This window comes from Ambystoma mexicanum, chromosome 4p (genome assembly GCF_040938575.1).
Source record: "Ambystoma mexicanum isolate Mex_15411 chromosome 4p, UKY_AmexF1_1, whole genome shotgun sequence".
NCBI lineage: Eukaryota > Metazoa > Chordata > Amphibia > Caudata > Ambystomatidae > Ambystoma > Ambystoma mexicanum.
Genome location: NC_090927.1, coordinates 1260805457 through 1260832950, shown reverse-complemented (window position 1 = coordinate 1260832950; position 27494 = coordinate 1260805457). Strand labels below are relative to the sequence as shown.

General features: G+C 44.5%; 1 protein-coding gene across 4 annotated transcripts in view; it reads right to left on the bottom strand.

Annotated features, from left to right (window-relative positions):
* PHF10 (PHD finger protein 10) overlaps positions 1–27494 on the bottom strand; it is an 815357-nt gene that overhangs the window by 683416 nt on the left and 104447 nt on the right. For all 4 annotated transcript variants that reach the window (XM_069606947.1, XM_069606949.1, XM_069606948.1 and 1 more), the window contains exon 3: positions 24392–24522. In XM_069606947.1, coding sequence (XP_069463048.1) covers positions 24392–24522 — 131 coding nt within the window. The remainder of the gene's footprint in view (positions 1–24391; positions 24523–27494) is intronic.

Below are 27494 nucleotides of genomic sequence, written 5' to 3'. Positions count from 1 at the left end.
TTCGCAAATTTGATCGTGAGAAGTCCCTTGAAAGGATTTCACACCAAAGTGCCAAACTGTATGAGGTGCTTTACTGTCAGGGCAGAGAGGGACATAAAATGAAAGAAACAAGATCAAAATCTAAAGAATCCTCGGCAACAGTAATGGAGATCAGGTCGGCTAAAATGTCACTTCAGTCCGCTAAAAGTTCAGGCAAAAATAATATGACAACCGAACAGAGGGGTAATCCACAGAAGATGCGGCCCTCAGCACCGATGTTTCAGTCACATGATCCAAGTAATAGAGAGAGTTACATTAGTCCTAGGCACCTACGAGACAGACCCCGGGTAGGATATCGGCCGATATGTCAGGCATGAACAACAATCAGAGACAAAATCAAGATCAAAGAAGTAATAGTCCCTACCAGACATTGGGGACACAGAGCAGATTTGACCCCAACACCATGATATATGGTAACCAGGACAGACCACGGTATGTGGATCAATTTATTGAAAGTTGGAATCAGCACAGGGACCAGTACTCACAAAATGAGAGACAAAACATGAGGCAGAATATGAACTATGCTCCACGTCAATACAATCAATCACCGCCACTAGGGGATCACAACCAAAGAATGGGTACACCCCGATCCCTGCCTCACATGAATCAAGAGTTCAGAAACAATTCAAATAGGAACCAATCCCCTGAGAGATCAGAACAGATTTAACCAGGGGGAGAACAACCAATACCAGCCTCGGACGCAAAGAGAAGATTCTAGAGAAATTGACAGGTTTCAATGTCTTGAGGCCCAGGTAAAAATGTTGGCTGAACAAATAGGGAAACTGTGTACAGTTCAAAAACAGTCATCAAATGAGAGGGCAGAAGGTCGTAGAAGTGACCTGGTGGCTTCTGATAATAAGTGACTAAATATTCATGACACATGCAATGATAAAAAGACAGATTCCCACTAGCCGGTTTTGCATAATGGCCCTGAGCTGCTTGATGATTTAAACATGAAAATACCGGCAAATGAACATGAGGCAGGAATTGCAACCACATCTAAAAAAGAGGTTTGGCTTAACCTAGCGTTGAATCAAACGTTGGAAGTCTGTACAAATGAAAAAGTAAAAGGATAAAAACATGAAGTTCCAAAGGAATAAAGAGACAGATTTACGAAAGACAACTTATACATTGATAGAATAACTAATGGGGGAGTAGATGTGAATGTTAGGACACCCTCCCTAGACAATCAAGATGCTGATAAAATTCAGACAGGAAAAATAAGTACTAAAAAGGAAGGTATGGTTCAGTCACCTGAAGAGTTTTTTGAGCCCCATATTTTTGAGGAAATCAAAAAGGCTGATATCATGCCAAATACCAATAAATGTCCAGAATTAGAAAATGACAACCTATTGTGTGATGTTTATAAGCATGTTCAGTTGGAGAATCACAGTGTGAACGCTGGTGATCCCCAGACAGAATGGCGAACAGTGGCCACACTCCAAATAGTCTCTGAACATGGAGAGATGGGCAAAGTTTATCAAAGGGAAATGGAAAAAAAGGAGGGGAAAATGTCCTTTCATTTACCGATGTCTTTAGCCAAGAGTGAGAAGGGCCTGACAAAAGGGAGTCCTGAAATCAGTAAAAATGCACACTTATTGTGTGCATTGGAGGAAGTTGAGGACAGGTATTATGCTCCCATTACTGTGGAAGAGAAGTGCAACACATTTGCAATGATTGACACAGGTGCACAGGCCACTATTATGTCCAAAGAATTGGAAAAAAGTATCAATGAAGGGAGATCCCCAAAGAATCAGATCAAAGTGAGACAAAATGAAGGCCCAGTACATAACTTTAATGGTGAGGGGGTACCCATTGAAGGTGTCACTGAAGTTGACAAAGTTAGGAAAACACAGAATGAGACAGGAAGTATTGATCACATCTATTTGTGAAATTCCATTCTTGATAGGAACAGAGTGCCTGAAAAGATGGTCACCTCTCATTGATGGGGTGAATGGGGTTCTGTGGTCTTTAACCAAAAAACCATTAAGGCCTAGGAAAATAAAAGTCACAAAACAGCAGTGTAAACGAGTGCCATAATGTTGCTAAATCAAATGATGCAGTGGAAGAATAGCTGTGTGCCTAGTGTCACTGTTATTTTAATGTGTCAGGACAAAATGCAAAGTGAAAAAGAAAAACAATCCGTGCAGATTTATTTGGATCCTAGGAAGAAATGGCAAACTGTAATAGATGAATACACATTGCGCTTCTATTTAAAAGAAGAGAAGTGCAAACAAAACACCATCGCTAAAGCAGACACAGAAAAACACATCACCACTCTTGCTGAAATACATATGGAAGATGAGCAGCCATGGATTCATGTTGGTATAAATGGCCATTCTGAAGTGATAATAGCCACTTTGGCATTTGAACAGGAAAAGAGTTTTATTTATGAGAAATTACTTCAGAGAATAATGGAAAGGGAGGAGATCCCGAAGTTTAGAATTAAAAACCAATACATCTCTGGATTGGGCAATCCAGATTTTGAAAATCGAATTGCAGGAAGGTGCATGCTAAAGATTATTGTTGGACAAAAAAACATCTACCACAATGTGTGGATAGTGAGTTGAACACAAAATGATTTTTACCTGGGCAATGATAACATGCACAGGATGTGTATGGTGTTAGATTTCCTTAACCAAAAAGTATGGTTCCGGCTAAGCGGGCCTGCGCCCGAATTTAGACAAAAGAAAGGCTTATCATTGTGCACAATTGGTGCCATATGCAGCTGAACTACAGGTGAAGAAGGTTATTACTATTCCTACATTCACCAAGCAGGTTGCTATAACACAAAAACGCAAAAATGGACAGCAAATAAAGGATTCTGATGCATTTGTGTGCTTGAATGAGTCCATGAAACAGCAAGGGTTGGACTATGAATGTATCCCACTGGTAGATAGTGGGGAGGGGTCCGTCAAAATCATGGTGGATAATAAAGGGTGTCAACACATTTATTTAGAAGAGATTTCCATGCTAGGAATGGCAATACAAAAATCACATTATACTGCAGATTTCAACAATATGGTGATTGGAAATATCCCTGAGAGATATGTAGATGCACAGGGTGTGTTGCCAGAGTACCTGGATTCTCAACCCAAAGGGATGTTAAAAATTCAGTCTGTGTACCCTTATGATTCCAATGAGACAGTGTGCTGTCACCAGGAGAATTCCATATTATTTGATTTAAATGAAAATGAAACAGGAAGTCAGCACATTGAAATGGAGGCTGATATGCCAAAATATTTAAAAGTGGCAACTCTGCAGAGAGATACAGCCACACGGTTGGAAGAAAGCAGAGAGGTTCTCCATTGGAGGATTTCCAAAAATGGTAGAGGAGCAAATTCTGTTAGATGAGATGCCTGTGATAGCGAAGAGGATAAGAATGAATTGAGAAAAATATTTATGGAATTTAAGGAAGTTTTTGCCAAAGACACATATGATTGCGGCCTAACTGATTTACATGTTGCCACATTACCAGAGGAGTGTGGTAGAAATCCAGTATTTGTGCGCCAATATCGATTGCCACTGGCATGCTTGGAGTCATTGGCAGAGTTAATTAAAAACTTAGAGTCTAGGGGAATTATCAGACCCATTCATAGTACCTCCAACACTCCCATTTTGGGTGTATGAAAGCTAAATGGTCAATGGCGTCTGTGTGCAGACCCGAGGGAATTAAATAAAAGAGTGCCAGTGTCTAGATGGCCACTGCCATTATGATATGATATGGCATTTGTAACGCGCCTATACACAAGTGTTCAAGGCTGTGCTCAGGTGCATGGGTCAAAGTTGTTTACCACGTTAGATCTTACATCTGGGTACTGGTGTGTGCCATTGGCAGAAGATATTCTGAATTTGTTTGCATTTTCATTTTATAAAACACAGTACGCTTGGTCCAGAACACCATTTGGGCATGTCAATAGTGGCAGCGAATTTGGTATATTTTTGAGAAAAGCCATGCCAGATGCGGCAGAAAGAGGGACCATAGTTTATGTGGATGATGTCCTGATAAAAAATGAAAGTCTAAAAAGTCTTTTTGGTGAAATTAGACATGTACTTGACCAATTGTAGAAGGCGGGTGCCAAAGTATCTTTACAGAAAGCCCAATGGTGCAAGAAAAAGGTGAATTTCTTAGGCCATGAAGTAACTGAACATGGGTTAAAAGCAAAAAAGAAAAAGGTGGAGGCCATACAGAAATTGAAAGATCCTAAAAACATGAATGTTTTAAAAAGTCCATTAGGAATGACAGGATATAACAGGATATGTATTGAAAATTATACTGAAATCAAAGAGAGGGTGCCATGAATAACTTGGAATCTGAACCAACTTCATAAAAATCATATAAAACGGTTGACTATGGATCAATCCATACTTGATTTACCTACATCGAGTATTTTGGGTTGGATTACCTCAACCGAATTAAACGGAGATCAAGATTTAAATCGATTATTCATGCTGCAGACCTTTAAAAAGATTCCAGCTCTAAGAACTCTGGTATCCAGTGACATTAATTGGATTACACTTCCATCGGTAAAAAAATCATAGGATGGTCTTTGAATTGCAATCCCTAATAATTGCAGAACTAATCTGGAATCATAGAAGGGAACTAAAAATTTTAGGGTTATCTATCACCCATCTTCAGTCGATTGAAGAAGCTAATCAATGAAACCCTACCGCCTATTGTAGCGAATACAAATAATCAACCAAACTCATCCATCAGTCCGCAAGTGTCGGAAACTGCAGCATTGACACAGTTGGTTGCAATTTCTGCTGTCTCCAAAGACTGGTCTTGGTTATCAGCTCTAATAGGGTCCCACAAGGACTCAACAAAAGTTGAACAATCGTAGTAGGAAAGAGCTCCTACGAGTAATGTCTTGGAATTCATGCGTAGTACAAAATTTGAAAAGATGGGCAGCGAAATATGCCCCTCAGGAAATTGTGGATATAGTTTTATGTCAAGAAACAATGGCTGTCAAGCAACTCGTAATTAGTGGCTTTGTTGCCTATTCCACTCTTGCGACACGAATGTCGAAAGGTAGACCATCTGGTGGAATCACCATTTTGATGAACACAGAGCTTGTTTAAGGATTGGTAATGACACGGTCCTCTCACTCTTATATTAAGATACTCCTAGAACTAGGAACGGCTAATGCGAACACCATATTAATAGTGTCATTGTACTACAACCCCCTAAAAACTGCAATAACAAACTTGTTCACTGATCTTGATGCTTTACTTGATGATCAAGTGGCCTAATGTAAAAATAATTATCGGAGGTGATATTAACTCCAATTGCCTCCAGGATCCTTGTACTGTACTAAAAACCTCACTTCAAAACCAATTATTGCTGAATAGGAAAAGAGGATTACTCTTTCAGCACTTTTTTGAGCGTTGGAACATTGTTTTTCTTCCTTTTACTCCAAGTGAGAATGTTTACAGATGGTTTCGCAATAACAGAAAATCATGTATTGATTATATTGCGGTATCAGTGGAGTCATCCTCAAGTTGTACTGGAGTAGAAACCGCTATGATTGAATTAAGTGACCATTGCATCCTATAGACGGAAATGCAACTAATCATTCCAAAATTGGTACAAGATCCACTAAGTATATTTATCATGGAAGATCGACCAGGTGTGTCAATAAGATGGAACTCTAAAACTTGTAGAAAACTAAATGCAAATATTAAAATGCTAGCACTAAATTGCATGAATGTCACCAATACCACAACCAAGGGGTCGACAAAACTATTCCAAATTTCGACCATCATTACAACTGCACTCGTACATCTGGTTTGGCTTAAATCAACTGAACCAGTACAGCCTTCAGCTGTTGATTTACTGGCTGAGAGAATCAAAATGCTAAAAAAACAAAAAAAACTGGGATATTGGGCATTTATCCAAAATCAATTTATCTAACTCTGAATATAAAACTAGAAAAAGGAAAATCATCAATAAATATCACAATAACATAAAAAACTATAGAATTTATCTTCATCAGTCAACAAATCAATGATGGCATCACTGTGCACCAATGATAGGCGATCTACCTGGGCTATGATAAGGGGTAACGAATACTCAAGAACTGACGATCAATCCTCTAATATTAGTGCAGAAACATGGACGCTTTTTTACAAGGAAAAATGTGCTTTACCTGATAGATTTTGGGATTTATCATCTAAATTTACGGATCATTCAGTTGAGCAATTTAAGGGTTGGTCAACAGACGACATTGTATGGGCCTTAGGTAAGCTAAACAAATCAAGAGCCCCTGGACCGGACTGTATTCCGCCATGCATATTTAAGTAAAATGTGCAACTATGGGCACCGGTGCTTAAAACACAATTTGACGAAGTTATTCAGGGCATCTTGTGTTCCCCCGTTCATGGTTACAGTCTGTTACAGTGCCCATACATAAGAAAGGTCTTAAGACTAATCCTAGCAATTTTCGGCCCATTGCATTAATTGATGCAACCGCAAAAACGTTTGCTATTCTTCTACTACAGCGGTTAAAACAGTTTATAAAGCAGCTTGCCATCTTCTCACCATTTCAGATTGGTTTTCGAGCTCGCATGGGAACTGCGCTGAACGCAACTGTCCTTGCACACTTAATAGCCCAAACAAAAATTCCAAACTCGGGTGCGCTTTACATGGCATCTGTCGATTTATCTGCAGCATTCGATTGTGCAATTAGAAATTTACTGTGCGAAAAACTTGATGCAAAGGGGATCCCACAGACCCTAATTACAATGCTGGCTAAATTACTTCAAGACACTTCTTATCTTGTCCGTATTAACAGCACTGGATCAACAACTACTCCTATCCCTACTGAGGTGGGGGTTAAACAGGGTTGCAACTTGGCGGCGAGCCCCTGTTTAATCTCTACCTCGCAGACATTGAACAAATATGGAAAAATGAGATCACTTACCCTGCAAGGTTGGGACATCTCCGGATTCAATGGATTGCATTTGCAGACAATGTCTTATTATTTGATCATACACCATATGGACTCCCAAAAAAGCTCATAATTCTCTCAGACTATTTGTTTAAACACAATTTAACATGCAACGTTGAGAAATCCAGCATATTTATCTTGAAAAACAAAAAAAAGAATATCTCCATGATGAAATGGTCTATTAACTCCATTCCCAATCCCATAAACTTGAAGATGAGATATTTGGGTTATGATGTTATAGATTCATCCTCAAGAAAGAACTGGTTACTAAATTTAAATGCGAAAAAATCTGTTTTGGTGACTCAGATGCGGATAATATTTAAGAAATTTTGCAAATTTTTGATTATACCACTCTTTCAATTTTACATGCTGAAAGTAGAAGCCATCTTATTATATGGGCTTGATTTATGTTTGTGCAATATTGATGCAATTTTAGACCAAATTCAAGGATTTCTATGGAAGTCTACACTGAGACTACCAAACTCCTTACCAAACTGCGTTTTACGTCAGGAGTTGGGGATCTCGGCCTTGTCAGCTAGGTTCCACTGGCGACAATTAACAAACTATGGAAAGATGTTATTTCCACCCTCGCAATCGCTATACGAGGAGTTCTTAATTATGATCAAGAAACAAATGCCTGCTTCGATGGTCATTTTTTCAAATCTTATGATCAACAAACTCAATGAATGTGGCCTCAAACCAATAGACCTCGAATTTCGTGCTGGTCATGTAAAAAAAACGATTATACGAACATGATTGGTTAATTACTTTAAATGAGATGCATTCAAAAAAACAATATTCTGAAGCAGCAAAATTTGCTACTCGTAGAACTCCTCGTAGAGCATATTTGTTAAAATTTCCCGCTAGCCCTTATCGTGATCTATATTTGAGATTTAAGCTCAATCAACTGCACACTTTTAAAAAAAACTATTACGTGGAACAAGCAAATATTGATGTATCAGACTCCATGGTGTAGATTTTGTAATGGTAATTGCTTTACAGAAAATCTAAAACATCTAACCATGTATTGTAGTAAATTTCAAGCCTTGAGATATTCGCTTATTGGCCCAAATGTTTTAGGCATGACACTAGAATCTAGAGAATGGTGTTGGAGAAAATGTATGTGGGGTTACTCGTTTAAAATGATTGTTCTATTATGTAGATTTCTTGAGAAACTGGTTGTGGAATTAGAGAAGAAGGAATCTTACTCTACAGTAAATGAGTAGGCTCTTAATTTGATAGAATGAAAAATGTTATAAGGCTTTTAAGTATTTTTTTTCATCTTTTTGTATATTGGAGTTTGAATGTAATTTCCCATTATGAGACGTAAAATGAATTATGAATTGTTATGAAGAATCTGAAATAGTTGTAAAAAGTTTGTTAATCAAACTAATAAACAACTTTTGTTTAAAAAAAAAAAAAAAAGCCGGAAGACTCTGGGCATGTTGTAATTTGACAACCATCTGTATAATGTGATGAGCCCTCACCTTGGTAGGCAAACGCTTTCCCAAAGATGTGTTCAAAACAGCCCCGTTGTACTGGAGCTGTTGGGAAGGTGTCAGATGCGACTTCTTGAAATTGAGGGAGAAGCCCAGCTTGTGAAGGGAGCGGCAGGTGAGACCGAGATGATCCATAGCTTGCTCGGGAGAACGTGCTCGGATCAGCCAGTTGTCCAGGTAGGGGTAGACGTGAATTCCCCCTCGCCTGAGATACGCTGCCACCACCACCGTTAGCTTAGTGAAGACTCTCGGGCGGAGGTCAATCCGAATGGCAGGACCCAAAACAAAGTGCGAGCTGCAAGCCGTAAACCTCAGGTACTTTCTGTGCTTTGGATGAATCAGCACATGAAAGTAAGCATCCTGTAGGTCCAGAGACACCAACCAATCTTGAAGTTGAAGAGCCTGAAGGACCTGAGAAAGAGTGACCATCTTGAACTTGCCCTTCCTGAGGAACTTGTTGAACCAACGCAAGTCCAAGATGGGTCTCAGTCCCCAGTCTTTCTCTGGAATCAAAAAATAGGGGGAATACCATCCCTTGTTACACACTGCTACGGGCACTAGTTCTATAGTGCCTTTCTCCAGCAGGGTCAAGATTTCCTGCACAAGAAGCAGATCTGGAAGCTTTAAAGAGAGACTCCCCGGTGGATTGTCGTGAGGCCGCTTTAGGAAGGGAAGGCACTAGCCGTGGGCTATTGTCTCCAGAACCCACGCATCAAAGGTAATATTTCGCCATTCTTCGAGATGCTAAGACAGTCTGCCCCCAACCGGCAAACGTTGGAACATGGCCTCATAATTGTTTTGGAGCGGCTGTTGCAGCGCCTGAAGGCAACGAGGCTGCTGCTTGAGCAGCTTTGGCACCTTTATTTCTCCGACCACCACCGGTACCTTTCCGTTGACCCCTTTGATTGGCGGCTCCTCGTCTCCTACCAAAAGAGGAATAGTAACGAAAGGAACCTCCCCTCCATTGTTGTCCCCTAGGACGAAAAGGCGGATGTTGACGCACTGCTGCACTCAAAGATTTAGCAGCAGCTTTGGAGATCTGCAACCTCTCAAGGCTCTCGTCAGCCTTGTTGCTAAACAAATGAGAAGACGGGCCTGTACATCCGGATCAAAACCTGACTTCCGCAACCATGCAAACCTGTGTATAACGGTGCTCGCAGCCATGTACCGGCTAACACTGTCGGCTGTGTCCAACCCAGTGAAGGGATACACACATGGTATCCTTTCCATCCTGCACGAGAGCAAGGAACCCATCCCTTCCTTCCCCCTCGGGAATATGCACAACCGCTAGAGAGACGCAATTCCACAGAGTGTGTGAAAATCTTGCCAAGGCACAAGTGGAGTTGGCTGACTTCAGCGACGTACTCCCCGCAGAAACACCTTGCGTGCCCAACCATCGAAGCGCTTGTCGTCCTTATCAGAAGGGATGGTAGGGTACACCGCCTGCCTCTAAGGTGGCTGTAGCCGCCTGAACCACCAAACTCTCGGGAGTGGGGTGTGTGGATAGGGAGCTAGGGTTGCTACTGGAAGGGCGGTATTTTTTAGTTAACGACTTGTTAACCGCCGGAAGAGACTCCGGGGTCTGCCAAGCAGCCGCCACCCTTTTTTGCAAGGTCAAATGAAAAGGCAACATAGGGTCAGTGGACAGACCTTGATCCAAAATGTCAGTCAAGTCATCCTAAACAAATGCATCCGGAGGACTAAACCAACCAAGATACTCAGTAACCCTAGCCATCAGTCTCCTATAAGAGGACTCAGCATGAGCCCCAGACTCAGGCTTGCCAAACTCCACCTCAGGAGATGTGTCCAAGCCACTGGCATCATGAAGTGATTGACATAACTCTGCCAACTGACTGTCCCCGGAAAAGACATGAGCCACATCAGGCTCAACATGGTCAAATTCTAAATCCGACCTCTCCTCATCCTCAAAGGTATCATCCAGAGGAAGAAAATTCCTGCCTAGGGACGGAAGTGGGTCTGGATTCCTTAACAGGCTTCACAGACTGGGATTTAGCCTTCCCTGGAGGATCCACAGTACCAAAGATCTCCAGTGGCAAAATCCAGCCAAATGGCCCCGAAGGCGTTGAGGGCGGCGACGGCATCGACAATAGCGCTGAGGGCTGGAGCTAAGGGAAAGCACCAACCTCTGTATCTGATTGACACAGCGCCCACAGAGTCCACGCCGATCTCAAGCCCTTACCAGATTTCTGCGGTTTCGCCGGGGACGAAAACCGAGACCCGGACCTAGCACATCTCAGGCAATCAACCTGAACCTTGTCCGAATGGGACCTCAGCGGTTCCCGATGAGTATCGTGCCGAGGACCCGGGCCCGAAGGCACGTGAGCATCGGACCAAGACCGTTCCCTGCCGGCTTCTTCCGAAGGCACGGACGGAACTGTGCCCTGGGATTGAAAAATCACCAGCATCTGCTCCCGGAAGACCTCCCATTCCTCCGGAGTCGACGATTCAGTAGGACAAGCCACTTTCCTCGTGGCGCCATCATCCGTTAAAGGGCCAGCCCCGGGTCATATTCGGCACTTCGCACTGTTTCACTCTCCTGCATGCCTCTCTTTGTCTATATGAATTACCATGCTATTTGTCAATGCTCTCATTCCTTTGTATGCTTTGTTAGTTACCACATTATCCCTCAGGGCATCCATCCTCGGGTTGCCCTCTTTTTCTTTTTTTTTTTCTTTCTATATTAAGTACCATGGTATCGCTCCTTGTAATGCAACCTGTAATGCAACTGTAAAGTTAACCATGAATATGTATAACCCTATGTACCTGCAACCACCAAGCTTCATGCCAAGTATTTAATGTACAAATTCTTTTACGCCATGATACCTCAGGGCTTGAGCGTAATGCAATAAATAAAATAAATAAACAAATCCGACAGGGAAGGCGACCAGTGACGCTGCTTCTGGGAGTGCCTAGACGAGGAGCACGAGTGGCGGGACCCACTCTGGGATCGAGATCCCCGGGACTCCTTCCGATGAAGAGAGTCACCCCTCGAATTGTCGGTGGACATCCCTTTCGCAGCTTTTCGGGACTTCCTGCATTTTGTACCCGATCTAGCTGTAACTTCCCCTTATGCTCCCGCAAGGCCTTAGGAGTCAGCGACTGGCATTTCGAATAGTCGTCAGTGTCATGACTCTCACCCAGACACCACAAACAAATGCGGTGCAGGTCCGTTATCGACATCTTAGACTTACAGTCCCGGCAAGTCTTAAAGCCAGACCGCAGAGTCAGAGGGGTGGACGAAGAAAATATATTATCGAAGAATACACGGGGCACGCCGAGTTCTCAAAGCAAACCCAACCTAATGAATCCTTGAGTCTTTCTACATACTTAGAACCCATTCTTTCATTTCATGTCTCACCTTTTAGGATTCATCCCCAGAATTGTTTGGTGAGTTTCTAGCATTCACATATTGCATGAAAGTTTACCTGTACATCAGGCACACTGAATTCTTGGTAATGGGTCTCACCAATGCTCTAATAAAATGGTAATTTTCCACTAATCACTATTCGGATTACTGTGTTTGGATCCAACTAGAACAGCAACAGCACTCTGTGATAAGGAACCATCCTAACGAAATTAGTATCTCACTAACACAATGCCAATTGAACTATGATCATGTGCTAAGGAATTTTACATCTTATTCCCTCACAACTGCTCCCGCCCTCCATGACCATCCTTGCCTGATTATGGGTATGTACACCCGATTTGATGTTATTTACAATGCAATTCTGAACTGAATGTACATATGTTTATTTTTATTTGATTAATCGCACAATTGTATATTATTTATGTATCACTTATGCTTTGAAGATCCTAATTGATCACACACCAACAATTGTATATATTTTCGGGTTGATGATGATTCAATTGTTGCAACTATATTAATAACAGCCTTGAGAATGACCGATTGGTCGAAACGCGCACCGGCTGTACATAGAATAAACCACTACTCATACATCAGACGGCTACATCTATAGTTCTTGACAGTGTTTTGGAATTTTAAACCTGTTTTAGAGTATTGATTACTGCAACTTGAAGTCTTTTTGCGCAGTATAAATACACACCCCAATCTCTATTTTCTATTACTTCTTGAGGTACCAAATGGAACCTCATGGGTATTTTCTGCTGCATTTTGACATGATTTTAGGCATTTGAGCGCACTGCACAACTGTTACTCCCCTACATTGTGGTATTTGTAGAAACAGAAGGGGTTGTGCTAGAGCAGGTCGAAACGTATAACTAGTTGGGCCTGGTGCTTCTCATAGAATGCCACCTGGAAAGATCAAGTCTCAAAGGCAACCACAACCTTGATTAAATATAGTGGTAGCATCAAGAAGTTTTATTACATTACTCCGGTCCTGTATTTGTACCGGAGTAAGGCCTTGTTAGGGAGAATTCTCATTCTATGGCTAATTTCCCTTACCTATAGAGTCCCCCAGCAGCTTTGCTGGATTTGAAGAGTTTGTTTCTTTTTACCTGCTAAGAGTGAGACTCTTTTTGCCACTCTTAGGCATTTTTGCTAAGTGTGTTCTAGGTTATTTTTGTGTTTAATGCCTATGGGATTTTCTCTCACCCATAGGAATCATCTTTATGCGCAGGTGTCGCACAGCACCCTCCGTGCAGTGACACAAGGGTGTCGTAGCGACCCCCAAACATAGACTCCATACCCTGGGACTGACTACAGTCTCCCAGGGCATGTAAAGTCCCCATTGACTTTACTAGTCAATTGTTATGAACTTAACCAGTACACCCTATCTTAACATGTAAGTACTGGAAGGGGTTAATAGTTTTTCTCCTAGGTTCATTTTCGAGTGGGTACCTTAAAGTCCCCCTCTACAAAGTTTCTGGCTGGTGGCAGTGGTTACTACCTTTTATATTCGACCGCAAATATTTTCCTACGGGATTTTCCCATTGTTCGAGGCTACCACTTTTACTGACAGCCTCTAACATACCGCCGGTTTATTTTATTATTAACTTTACTCTGGTAGGTTTTATTTGCCAGAACTTTGATAAAACTTCTTTCTCGAGTCTTACTCCATTTTCCTAACCCAGGTCCTTTGTTCGCTCTTTTGGCAGGCTTCTGCCCAGAAGCCCTCCTTCCGGCGCCTCTGAGTCTGGGGTGGGTCTGTTTGGGAGGGGGAGTAGAACCCCTGGACAGAGTTGCCACAGCTGGAGGGTCTCCCGGCAAGAAGACCCCTCCACTGTGTGAGTGACAGCTAGGCTGTATGAATGGGTCTCTTTCTGCATAAAAGCAGGGTCCTGAGGACTGGAAGAGCAAGACGTTGCCACTGGAACTCCGGAACCGAAGGGGAGAGAAGCCACAGACATCTTCCGCATCTACACCACTGGTGAAGCCCTGCCGGATCATCTCACCACTTTTCTTACCACACAACGAGAGGAGATCTGCATCGAAAGAGTCTTCTTCCTTTGTGCTTGTGGGGTCAACCAGTTCACCTATTGCTTCCTCGGACCTGCCTTGGTCGAATCGACAGTGCGCAGCACTTGGAGACCGGGCAGCCAGGCAGCCATCGACCCGGACCACGATTAAAAGGAGCGTACCTTTTAACTTTGTTTGGCAGCACCGCGGCTGGTTTCTTCCCTGGGTAGTGCAGCAACTCCAACCTTCCTCCACGACGAGAGCCTCTCTTCCTCTGCTGGACCTCTCGACCTGCAAAGACTACCAGGAACAACCGCCACCGCAGGAGCCACTTCTCCACGTTTAAGGTACATTGTTCTGCCAGGCCGCCCTTTCCCCGTGGTAGCCCCAAAGGTGCTTTAAATCCTTTTGACTACTTACTGGGTCGGCCGCCCTTTCTCTTAACATTGTCTTTCACCTCGCATCTACCTCTTCAATATTTTCTACTAAAGACTTGACTGCAGCTACCAGAACATTTTTGCTCCCAAGCTCTTGGTCCTGTACCACTGACTCTGGCTCAGGCCTATTGACTCTGGCTGATTTGTTAGATCTGCTCTCACTAGATTGGTTTTCAATAAGAAATGTTTTGATGCACCTAAATCTTCTGAACCCCTCTCCCTTCCTACTTTTTTAACTTGTTTAGTGCCACTTTGCTCAGTTTTCATTCACTCATCTTTCTGCTAAAGTGTTACTGTGCATTACTTATTCACAAAACATCAGAGAAGTGTTGCTAGGGGGTGTCTGAAGGTATTTCCGTTTAACTTGTACTTTCCCTCCCCTTCGTTGAATTGTTGGAGTGCCGTTTGTAGTTAGTTTTCACTGTGCCGTTTGCTCAGTTTTCACTCTACCGGAAACTTGTCTAACGTTGAATTGGGAGTTGTATAATACTTTTCCTTGGCTTAATTTAACTTGCTTGATACTTGTGATACATGTACTTTCTTAGAAGTGTGTAAAATAAATATATAACTACTTTTTAACTACCAAGGTTTGGTCAGTGTTTTCTTGTGTCATAGAATTGTAGGCCTAATGTGTAAACCCTGAATACTGCTCATCTCCCTCTTGAGATAAGTCTGACTGCTCAGCCACAGCTACCAACTAAATCTTTGTGGTACAGACTGATACCAAAGGGAATTTATTGCTCTCACATGTAGTCCTAATCTGGTGTAGTGCTCCCTAAGGGAACTTCACTGGATTCTGCCTAACAGGCCTCATCTGCAGCATTATACGGTGCAGAGATTTGAATATGTGGAAAGTGCTCAAGTTTGGGGCGTTGCAGAAAAATTCTTAAAGTCAATTATGTCACAACTGAGTAGTGCCCCTAATGGAACATACGCCCTATAGAGCACGTAATAGCTTCCAAGCCTTTATTTCTATGGGTACGCATAAGTTATTGGCCAATTTTCTGGCTCTAGAACGCAGCTGTATAACTCCCTGGATTAGGCATGTTAAAAGCATTTGCATAACCTTGAGAGCGACTGGCATGCATTAGCCCTAAGAGCAAAAAGGTGATTAAAGCTACTTGCAGAGAACATTTAAAACAGGTTTTGGTGTCATCTTGTGCAAAGCTCTCTAGTGGCAAGCTTTACCTGCAGGTAAAGGGCACATTTGGTTTGGAACATTATTTGGACGTTATCACTCCATGCTTGGCATGCTCATTGTTCGATCCGAGAGCAGGTACTTTGCATGTAGCCTCCTTGGAATAATGGAATAATGTAAGCTGCCCTTTTTGCCAGTGCTGGGGCGCAGAGAATGAATCAGTCCTTCGATGTGTGCTGTTTTGCCCTAGGTATAAAGATCTTAGGGCAATGTACTGATTGCCACTATGCAGAACAAAAGGCTTTAGGAGGGCAACAGTGGTTTTGCAATTCTGCAGAGGAGGCAAAGACCCCAATATGTTATATTACATTGCCAAATACCTTCATAGGACATAGCGTAGAAGGAGGACAGTTTTGTGCAGCAGGCAGCTTATATAACAAGCTTCTAAAATGTTATACTTGTTGTAATTACAGAAAGGCCCAGGATTTAAGACATGTTTTAAAATATAATTTGTCTTTTATGAAATTACCAAAAATAACGGTTATTTTAAACAAAAGTTATCAGATTTTAGGAGCAGTTCTGCTTAATGTATGCATGTCGTTTTTTGTAACCACGTTTTATTTATTTTTAAATGTTTTTATTGCCATTTTTATAAATACTACCAAGCATTGTTCAAATATTCCGCATCAAATTGAAACTCCTTTTGCTTGCATTGTTATGACAGTAACAACAAAAACAACAAACCAAACAAAAACAACAACTTTCTTCACTTGTCAGGTATTATATACTTTCAAATCTCTTAGCATACACGTGCCATAAACAGGGTCCAGTCCCGGGTGCACACCTCCCCCTGTCTAGTGTCAGTAACCGATCTGGTCCGGCACCATCCCGACTATCGTTAAATTAGAGTCAAGTATAGCACAAAGGGATCGTCTGTCCTAAGGGGGGTTTGTCATCAGACGGGTGCAACATATCCCAAATCGGCGCCTTCCAGGCTGCACATCCATCACTCCCATCAGAGCCCGATCTACCTACCCCATCCCTCCATACATTAGTTTCTGCATCTGCCCATCTTTCGAATTCCCTATGCCATTGTGCATATTGCGGGCCCCCAGCAGATTTCTAAGCCATAGCAACCTATCTTTTAGCCAGTACACATGCCATGTCCATAAACTTGACCACTTGCTTATATTTACTAACTCAAGGATATGCCCCCAGCAGGCATTCCTTTGGCGACCATTTGTATCTCACTATTCCAGCCTTTCTGCAGGCCCGTTCAATTAGTTCCCAAAAACTCTGAACCCGCACACACACCCAAAACATGTGCATCAAGTCTGCATGCCCCATCCCGCACCATGGACACAATGGCTGTGCATTTTTGCTGAACGTAGCTACCCTGTGTGGTGTCAGGTTTAGTACATTTCGTTATATCAATCTGAAACGGGAGTTTCTCGATACTTCTCTGGGATATGCCAGTATCCGTTCCCATTCTTTCTCTGTTATGTCTGTGCCCAAATCTTTCTCCCATAGCTCTTTCAGTGCCGCATTTTTGGGGTTGGGTTTATCAGTAAGCTGTACAGTCTGGACACCGGCCTCCATCCATCATTTAGGCTATACATTTGGGTCAGTAGTGGGTTCGGTGACGGCACTTCCGGCCATCCTTCCCATTTTACTTTGGCCACCCTCCTGGTCCTTTGATACCAGAGAAATTGCCCGCTAGGTACCCCTTCCTTTGCCTGTAGTGAGTCAAACTCAATGAATACCCCTTCCTCGTACAAATCACCCCAGGTGTACATGCCCCACCTTTCCCACCGTCTCACTGTTGCCAAGTCTGCACCAGCTTTGCAGGAGTCTGCTGCAATCAGCGCCTCCAGTGAGTAGGGGTGGTCGAGTTTCAGTAGTGCCCCAGTCCTGCCCCATATCCTCCTCCCCAGTGTCACCACCATGGCGGTGCTTCCCAAGCAACCCGTAGGCACTCCCAGTATTTCGAATAGCCTTGTGGGGGCCACCAATCGTAATAATTCAGTTTCAGGCATGACCTCATCTGTCAACCATTTGACTACATGGCTTAATTGGGCCGCCAGGTAATACTTTTCCAGGTCCAGCAATTGCATCCCTCCCTCGTGGTAAGGCAAACGTAGTGTGGCAAGCGACAGTTTATGGCGGGCTGCCCCCCACAAGAATTTGCGTGACAGCGTTTCCAGTAATCGGAAAAAGGACACCATCACACAGGAATGCACGTTGTTAAAGCAATATAGTAATCGCGGCAGGATAATCATTTTGGTGATAGCCACCCTGCCCATAAGGGATAGCGGCAACCTGGACCAGAATTTCATGGATTTTCTCAAGCCTTTCACCACCACTGCTGTGTTGTTCTCGTGCATCTATTCCGGTGTGTGCCATATATTTACCCCCAAGTACCTGAATGATTCCAGCTCCCACCGGAAGCCGACCTCTGGTAGTTCACTTGAGTCCTTCCCCTTCAATCCTCCTACTGGGAATATACAAGATTTTGTTTTGCTGAAGCTAATCCCAGACAACTTGGCATAGTTGTCCAATATATCCAGAACCACCGGGACATTTAGGTGTGGATCTCTCACATACAATAGCACATCATCCGCGTAGAGCGAGATCAGATGACCTACTCCCCCCCACACCCAAATCCCTGCATCCAGGTACTGTTTTCGGAGATAGACCGCTATCGGCTCCAGTCCTAGTATGTACAACATTGGGGACAATGGGCAGCCCTATCTGGTGCCCCTTTGTATGTCCCATACCGGTGATACCATTCTCCCAGATTTAACCCTTGCTACTGGTGCTGTGTATAGTATCTGCACCCACTTGATAAATTGTTCCCCAAACCCGAATTCCCTCAATGTTGCCGCAAGCCATTCCCCACGTATTGAATCAAATGTTTTTATGGCATCTAGGGAAATTATAGCGTACTATGCCTGTGAGTCCGCTGTCTGCGCCAGGACATGCTGTAGTCTGCACAGGTTTAGTGCCGTGCTGCGACCTGGAATGAAGACATTCTGATCGCTGTGAATCAAGCCCCCTATGACCTTGCTCAGTCTCTTGGCTAATATCGTGGTTAGTATCTTAACATCAAAAGTTAACATTGCCCGTGGATGGTACGAGTCACACTTGTCCGCTGGCTTCCCCGGTTTGGGTATCGGGATCCCATATGGTCCCTGGCAGCACCCCTTTCTTGTATGCCTCCCTGTACTCTTCAAGTAACACGGGGGTCAGAACTGACTCGTATGTCTTGTAGATCTCCGGAGGGAGTCCGTCGCTCCTGGGCGTTTTGCTTGAGGCGAGCAATCTTATCGCTTCAGTTATGTCTTCAGCTGTTATGTCCTGCTCTAGTGCCTCGCGTTTTGTTGGCCCCAGCTTAGGCAAACCAATTTCTTCCAGTGTGCCCATTATGTCCTCCTGCGGTACCTGGTTTTCATGGCTGTACAATGGGAGTAGAAGTCCCGGAAGATTTCATTGACCGCCTGTTGCGATTTGCATATAATGCCCGATTTATCCCTGAGCTCTGTGGTAAGATGCCTGGGGTGTTCCCTCCTGCACAGCCACGCCAGCAGCCTGCCGGGTCTATCGCCCTCCGCGTGCATTCTAGTGGTCTTAACCGAGAAGTCAAACTTTGACAGCCTCCCCCAGGCATCTTGGCAGCTACTTCTTATTTGCGCGAGTTCAACTTCTTCCTCCCGAGTCCCTTGTGTGCGCGACTGCCTCTGTTTAATTTCCTCCTCCCACCCTTCTAGTTCCAGTCTCAATGATTTCCTAATGCCACCAACACTAGCTATGACCTCCCCTCGTATCACCACCTTCATAGCTTCCCAGATCGTGCTCCACTGCTCAACGCTACCCACATTCCTCTCCATATACTCTTTTAACTTGCTCCCCAGTTCTTCTTTAAACACCTGATCCGTCAAGGCATCTGTGGGCATATGCCACTACGGTATAGGGGGCCTAGGACCCCGCATCCTCCAAGTCAGCAGTAGTGGCGAGTGGTCCGAGATTGACTTGCCCAGGTATTGTGTCGATTCCATCTGCGCCAGGTGAGTCCTGGCCACAAATAGGTTATCTATCCTGGTGTGCAGGTGTTGCAGCGAAGAAAAGTAAGAGTAACCCCTGCCCATCGGATGAACTTCCCTCCACACATCCTCCAAATCCAGGGCCCCAAGCAACGCATTCAATGCCCCCGTAGCAACCTCATTCCTGGTGACCGGTAGACTAGATCTATCCATCTCCCAGTCCCGCACACAGTTGAAGTAAACGCCCCATATAAAAAAGCATTCCCGGTATGGGACTATCTTAGCACACTGCACGTTTAGGTGCGCAGGGATCCCATGGTTGGGGAGGTAAGAGTTGACTGCACACTTCCACTTGCTCTATGTAGCCCCTTAATATCAGGTATCTCCCTTCTGGATCTGCCTCTTTCCCCAGTAGCCTAAAGGGGACTGCAGCACTTACCCATGTGAGGACCCTGCGGGCATATTTGGAGTAAGCGGCACCATAGCATTGCCCCCCCCCCAGTGTTCCCCCTACCGTGGCCATGATGTTTTGCGTTAGATGGGTCTCCGAACATTCCAGGTCAGAACCCCTATGTCAGCTGTCATGACAATGCTGTGTCTCCACCTCGCACCTCCCCATTCTTCGTTCCCAGTCCCACAGCCTGCTCCCTCTCAGCTCTGCTTCAATTGGGGCATCCCCCACCCCCTCCGTCTCCCTGGTTTCCCACGTGTACATCTCATGTCATCTGCCTTTTTCTGTGAAGAATTCAAAACTTTAATAACGACAACATTCCAAATAACAAACCAAATAACTGCGCAAAGCAGCCACGTTCTAACTGCGGCGCTCGGGCGCCCTCGCACCTTCTTGACCCATCCAGGCAATTGTGTGCGAGCAATAGGGTGCCAGCAACTGGCCGACACCAAACTAATCGTGGGGTGGGTCCTCCGTCCCGGGTCGAGGGTCCTGGTTCTGCCGTTGAACATGAATACCAATATAACGGTGGCAGTGTATGTCAAGTGCTTTACCGCTGATCTTCTGCAGGCCCTTCAGTTGCTGCGTTCACCCCTCCTCCCGCCCCCTCGTTGGGCCGAGCGCCCTTCATGTGACTGCTTCATCTCCTTTATCCAAGTTGTTGTGTTCCATCCACATTGTGGCCGCTGCTGGTGTTTCAAGGAAGACTGAACGACCTTCGTAGATCACTTTTAGCCTGGATGGGTACATCAACATATATTTAAAGTCAGTTGTCTGAATCTTGCCTTAACTGGCACAAAGGAATTTCTTGCTCTTTGGACTGTGGGCGTGTAGTACGGGTATATAGCAATGTTGGCATTGTCGTGCCTTATCTCTCCGCCTTCCCTCGAGTATTTCAGGATGATCTCTCTGTCCCGGAAATTCCGAATTTTTGCTATCATGGGGCGAGGGTGTGAATCCGGCGGTGGGCGTTTCTGCAAGGATCTATGGGCCCTCTCCAGCTCGAAGCCCTGTGAGAGTTTGCTCACCCCAACTTCCTGTAGTATTAGGTTTTCCACAAACTCTGTGGGGTTCGGACCTTTCATTCCCTCCGGGATTCCTAGCAAGCGCACGTTGTTTCTCCAGGCTTGTCCCTCCGCGTCCTTTGCTCGGGCATCTAGTGCCACCTTTTTCCTCTCGAATTCCAATAGTCTCCTTCCGAGGTCCGTGGTGACTTCCATTGCTTCTTTCAATCCAGTCTCTGTAGTGGTGACTCTTTTCGTGAGTTTGTGGATATCTTGCCGCATCAATTGCACATCGACTTTGACCTCTTCAGTTTTTTGTATCTATGAAAGACCTCAGAGCAGCAATTGCCTCCAGCACCTGGTTTTCTTTAGCTCCAGCTTCTGAATCTGGTTTTTGTGCCTCTGTATTACCCTGTGTGCTGCCCCGAGGATTTGGCCGCATTGAAGGAATCCATAATTGAAGGTTCTTTTTTCCCTTTGTTAGAGGGCATTTTCTGTATTGGTAGTGCTAGGGCTGCTTGCGGTTGCCGTCTGCATGGTTGCCTACCTGAGCACAGGCAGGGTTCCCCAATTCAAGTCAGAGTCTCGCCTACCCCTCGTGCTGCAGCGCCTCTTGGGGAGATGGGTGCCGGGGTACAGTCCAACTGCACTGCCTTCAATTGTTATTTCACGGGTGCGTTACGTTACAGCACAGGACTGTCTATGCCCTTGTCCCACTCGTGTTTGTGGGCATACGCCTCTAACAGACACTGTGGCTGCCTCACTGCGTGGCTTCCTATGGCACGCTCTGTGCTGTGGTGTCACAGTTCCCGATGGGTTCCGGCATACGCTGTGCTTAGGTCACTACTTAATTGTATTGTATGTCCACAGTGGGATGGGGGTTACCTTAGCTCCTGGTCCCAGTCTCCCACCATTTTGGAGGCGCAGCGTGTTGTCTTACTGGCGTGACTCTTGGGGATATCCCCGCAGCTGTCTGCAGCTCCGCTCTGTACCAGGGTTATCCCACTGCGCAGCTGTCTACTCTCTGGACCTCCTTTTGGCCCCCTATCCTTGAACTCTCGCTGTGCGCTCCATGCGCATTATGTAGGAAGCAGTAGCACTAGTGTAAGAAGCAGTAACACTGTGGCCCCATGGTTATTCTGTGGGGCAGGCGCTGGGGGGCTGCTAACACATTAGCCTACCTTATGTCCTTAGTGCGCCAGTTGCTCCTCTCTGCGCCCTCCTAGCAGCATTATTCAGATCTTGCCCTCGCTGCTCATTGGGCGCGTGTGTTCACAATGGGGCCGGCAAGTCGTGCAGTGTGCACTATTCCAAAGTCCTTGCGGTTTACACACGTGCGTGTTCTAGTGCCTCCATGTGTTTTGGGCCGTTCTGTACGCTCCTTGCTATAATTCCACCGGGCCCGTACTGGAATGTTGAGCGGCCCGCTCGCCACTACGCCTCTCCGCGTACGATGTGTCCCAGCTTCAAGGGGCCGCTCACCCGACGTCCATTACTCCGCCCGCCTTCTTCACAGTGGGCACCGCTGCGCGCGGCCGGTGTGCTTCCACAGTGCTGCGGGTAACTTCTGCCCCACTGCAGCCGCCAATTCTTCCCGTGGCCCACGCCAATCCACCACTAGGTCCCTGCCACCCTGCATCCTCTCAGGGCCACTCTCCAGTGCTCAGGTCCGCCCGCGCCAGACTTCCACTGCACAATTCACTTATCCCCTAACGTCCAGGGGCCCGCTAGTCACAGGGACGGCCAGTGAGTGTGCTGCTCACGGTGCGGCCGTGTTGCTCCAGCCCCCCTCCTCCTCATCTCCGTGGCATAGCGATGACCGCCATCTTGGAGCTCAGGGTCTCAGACTTATGGTCAATCGGTCTCCCTGATGAACACTCCGATTTCGCCGAGCAGCTCGCTCATTAGCGGGCGGAGTGTTTCCCACACCTGTACATGTGTTCAGGTCATCACCATCTGCACCGAACCGCTAGGAAACTGGATCTATGTACGGATCTCGACGGGAGCTCGATCTCAGCACAACCTCACTCCAGGGGCTCAGGCCACGCCCCAGCAACCACGTTTGTATTAAATTATCATTTGCACTGATTGAGATTTCATGCATGTTGTCGCTTTTATACCGAAACAAAGCTGAGAAAGGGAAAAAAACGAACCAACTAAAGAATTCTGTCTAGCTGGGCACACATTGCTCTTCAGCACTAGAACTCTATTCTTAACCACAAACAGCACCCACCCACATGCCTGACCTCCGGGCTGCTTACTGGAGCCTAGAGAGCCTACCTAAGCCCTAACCCGGCAAAATGCACACGAGCATCTTTCATTTAAACTCCTAGAACCTTCTACACATGGACTGCGCTCACTGAAGGCTTCCAACCACAAAGCACATTGAAGCCATACAAATGGGGAAAGGGTGCTATATAAATAAGTAACGCAATACAAAAGTTGCATATATGTTCTGATCAGGAAGGATTAGTTGCATGCATACCAAATGATGTGACCTTTCATGGGCGAGCACAGAAGCAACAATCATTTTTCATGTTCCCCATGTAAAGTGTAATTTAACCTTAACTATACATTTATATGAGAGGAGATACCCCTACCTGGAAAAATGGTAAACTGACTGGGAATGTTGCCTTCGAGATCACCAGTGGAAACAGATATGGAGTGGGATGTCTAGATGTTTTATATGTATACAATATAAAAACAAGATACATTGGTCATGAGGTAGAATTTAACAAATGAAGGGTTACATGGTTTTTGACGCAAGCAAATTGATGCAGAGTGATTGTGATCAGATACTCTCTTGCATACATTTCTTATGCAAATATTTGCAAACAATCATATTGGAGGGATGTTTGTTCGAAGATAAAAAAAACATGATGGGAATCAACTTGCCATGTGATCCGTAAGTGGTATTTTTAAGCCACTAGCAGGAGAATGTTAAGCGGTTGTACAGGTCTGGCTCTAACCAGAGTGCCAGTTTGCATTTCTTTATGAACTAGCGAGTGTTAGACCATACTACGAGAAGTCACGTCTATGGAACTGCTGGCCCACAACATCAATCCTTATCTTAGTGTCTTTCACAACCTCATATCTGCTCTTATAAACTGTAAAGCAGAACAGAATAGAGTGCCTGGTTATAATAATCCCTGGTTACAGAGTGCAGGCCACGAAGCATAATTTTGGATATTATCGAGTGTTGACATAATGAGGGGAGAAAAGTGCAAAATCTCACTGACAAAAGTTAACAGGATCTACACCCTCAGTGAAGAGGGTGCAATCTGAACACAATACTATCTGAGAAGGGAAGGGCCACGGGTGAGGCCATATAGCTCACATGGGTTAAGAAAGCACATACACTAGGCTATGAAAAGTTATTAAAACAGGAACATGTATTAACATTAACAACATGAAATGGAGCACTACACACTATACCTGGATATTTCCGTTTGAAGGATGTCACACCCAAATATTCACTGACTTGTTCCTGAAGCATGTAATATTCACCAGTTTCATCAGGAGGCCATTTGTATTCTATCAAATTCTCAGCAGGAAAGTAGCTAGATCTAAAACAAACAAAACGTTCCCAATGATTATGTTACACATTACTTACTGGGTTTCTTAAATAGGTTTTATAAGACCAGCTAAAAGCAACATTTCAGTTCTGGCTTTCAGGGAAGATCCCCTACCACACAAATAATTTGAAAGGAAAGAAACAACACTTAGTCATTGTGCTCTTTTACAGAAAAATAGTGGAGTGAAACATGTGATGAATAGAAAAAACAATGCTCTTTCCTTGCAGAAATATTAAAGCGGTATTGATCTGCAAACCCATAAAATATTTCTTACGCATGCCTTTCAAAAACATATTTCTTGTCCAATTAATTATCATATTCCCATAAAACCATGACAATTGGATCAATCACAAAACAATTACTTCTTGTAACCAGCCCCAAAAGAGAAACTCAAACACAAAAACATTGTAATGAATTTGGCTAAACTGATGTTTTCAGCGAGAAAGTCATAATCACACTCCTTCCACAGATCAATTGCCACACAATTGGGGCAGCAGGCCAATAAGCCCTTCATCCTTGGTTTTGTTCCGAGCTCCTTCAGCGATGAAGTTGTTTAAATTGGTTTCAAAGAGCTACAGGCGGTTAGACCCAAAATCCTAGCTGAGGCTATAAGCCCAAAGAAGCGGAGCGAATTGCATAGCATACTGGGGGTGGGGGGAGGGTAACCCAGGGCTTGGCTGGAGCCAGGGAGGACTGGAGAAAGAAGCAAACGGCGAGTATTCTGGCGGGTACAGTCCAGTTTCTTGGCTGGAGCCTAAAGACTAGACAGGACCATAACCTAGCCCTGTTGCGGGTGGAAGCCTTGGAGGAGAACACTTGGATCATGTGTGAGAATAACTTCAGTGTGAAAAGCAACTGCGATAGGAGGGAAAGGGGGAGAAATCATTCCTGCCATTCACCCACTTTGGGTATCTCTAAGGCCAATCAAGGGTGGGGGCTACCAAGTTCTCGCATAGTAAGCATATGTCAAGTGTGCATTCCAGAAGTCCAGAAGGACCTTTGTAGACTACCTAGGAACCAATAAACAATCAATGGGGTGTGCAGGAGCACTATAAAACCCCTCTGAGCAACATGGAACTAGCAGGAAAAGGGGATGGTGGGAATATCCTAGAACAGTGCTTACAGAATAGGGAAAAGGACTTTGACTAGGTCTAGGACATTCGTTCTTCTTAGATTATACCCATACCCTCATTTGTTACGCCTCAATACTAATACTTTTGACCTGAGGAGGTATCCCTATCATGCAGAGGTCATACTACTAGAGGGTGATCTTAAATAATCCAGGAGACAATCGTAGCCAAATTCCTGCTAGGACAGACCAGACTAAGCACTAAGACTTGGGCCTTCTTTCGCTACCTAGATGTTAGATTTCTCCCCCAACCCGTTTTGCTCTTTAAAATGGCCTTTGTTCTTCACAGATTATTCTGCCCCCCTGTTACTGTTATAAGAAATAAAGTCTTGCATGGCACGTTCTGTTCTCCCCCCCCACTCTCACCCTAGATTTTCTCATGTGTTGGTACGAGATCCTTAACCCATGACACTTCAAAGGAGCAACACTAGCCTAACACAATAGCTCTGGACAGGCACATCTCATTACAGGTCATCTCCGCCCCCCACATAGCAATCGGTCCTCCTTTCCAGACTCCTTTTACTCCGTATAAAAAAAAAGAAAATCAATACTTAAGAGCCAGGACAGGATGTGCTACTGAATAAGTCAAAAGGCCACATTTTACTATAGATTACTAGTGCTGGTTTCCATCAAGGATTTACAGGCTTTGAAAGTTAGAAATTGACCACATGGGTGCCCGGTTCCCAAAAAAGCGTGACAGAGCTTTGACTTTAGTATGGTCGTGGAAGACTGCAGGATTCAGCAGTGCTTTGGCATATACTTTTCAGGTTCATTGTACCTATTCTGTAAAACCACTAGAACAGAGTTTCAACTTTGGGGGCAATTAGGTCGACTGATAAGTGTCCCAAGCCACATTCACAGTGTAGCATGAATTTACAAATATTTGTTGTCAAACCTACCTTTCTCATTTTTCAATGTTTTCATGATTACAATAGCAAACTACAAGACCTTGATATACTGAACAGAAAGTCAATTAAACAGAAAACTGCAGAAGAAGATTGTATTCTCCTGGAACTTGTTGTGCCAGGAGGAACATCGTGCTTGAGTGCCCATTTCCAAATGCTTTGTGCCAGTTTGGACAGCCCTGGAGATTGAATGCGCCCCTTCTTGTTTATGTAAAACATGGCCCTGGTGCTGCCTGTTATGACTAGAATGATCTTCCCATGTAGTTGTTGAAAAGCTTTCAGGGCTTTGAACAATGCTAATGTTTATTTAATTTAATATATTTGTAAAGCGCTGAAACAGAAGCCCTAAAGCATGAGAGCGCAGAGACTGACGAAAAAACAACAGAGAAGATCAGAGAAATCCAAACACAGGTAAGTTGAGTTTATTCAAAAAGTACAGTTTTCAGCAAGCGCTTGAAAGGGACCAGGCTAGAGCATAGTCGCAAATCTGGTGGTAAAGTATTCCAGAGGCGAGAAGTCGAAAAAGGGAAACGCCCCTTTCTACAATGGACAGTTTGGCTTTAGGTGATTCAAGCGGACCAGTGTGGTTGCACCCAAGACTGCGTCTGTCTAGAAGCCATTTCAGTTGGGTTGTCAGATAGATTAGATCTTTTCCATGGAGACAGGCGTGCACAATGCACAGGATACAAAACTTAACCCTATTGGCTATAAGAAGCCAATGAAGCGATCTCCTTGTGCTGATATATGTTCAGTTTTTCTCAGACCTACTACTACCCTGACTGCATTGTTCTGAATAACTTGTAGGCGATTGAACTCCCCCTTGCCCACTACCAATAGGACACTTGCAAAATAGTCCAAGCGACTGCCTATGATTTCTCTGGCAAGGGTAGCACAGCTGGACATGTCAAGAAAAGGCCCGAGTTGAGCCA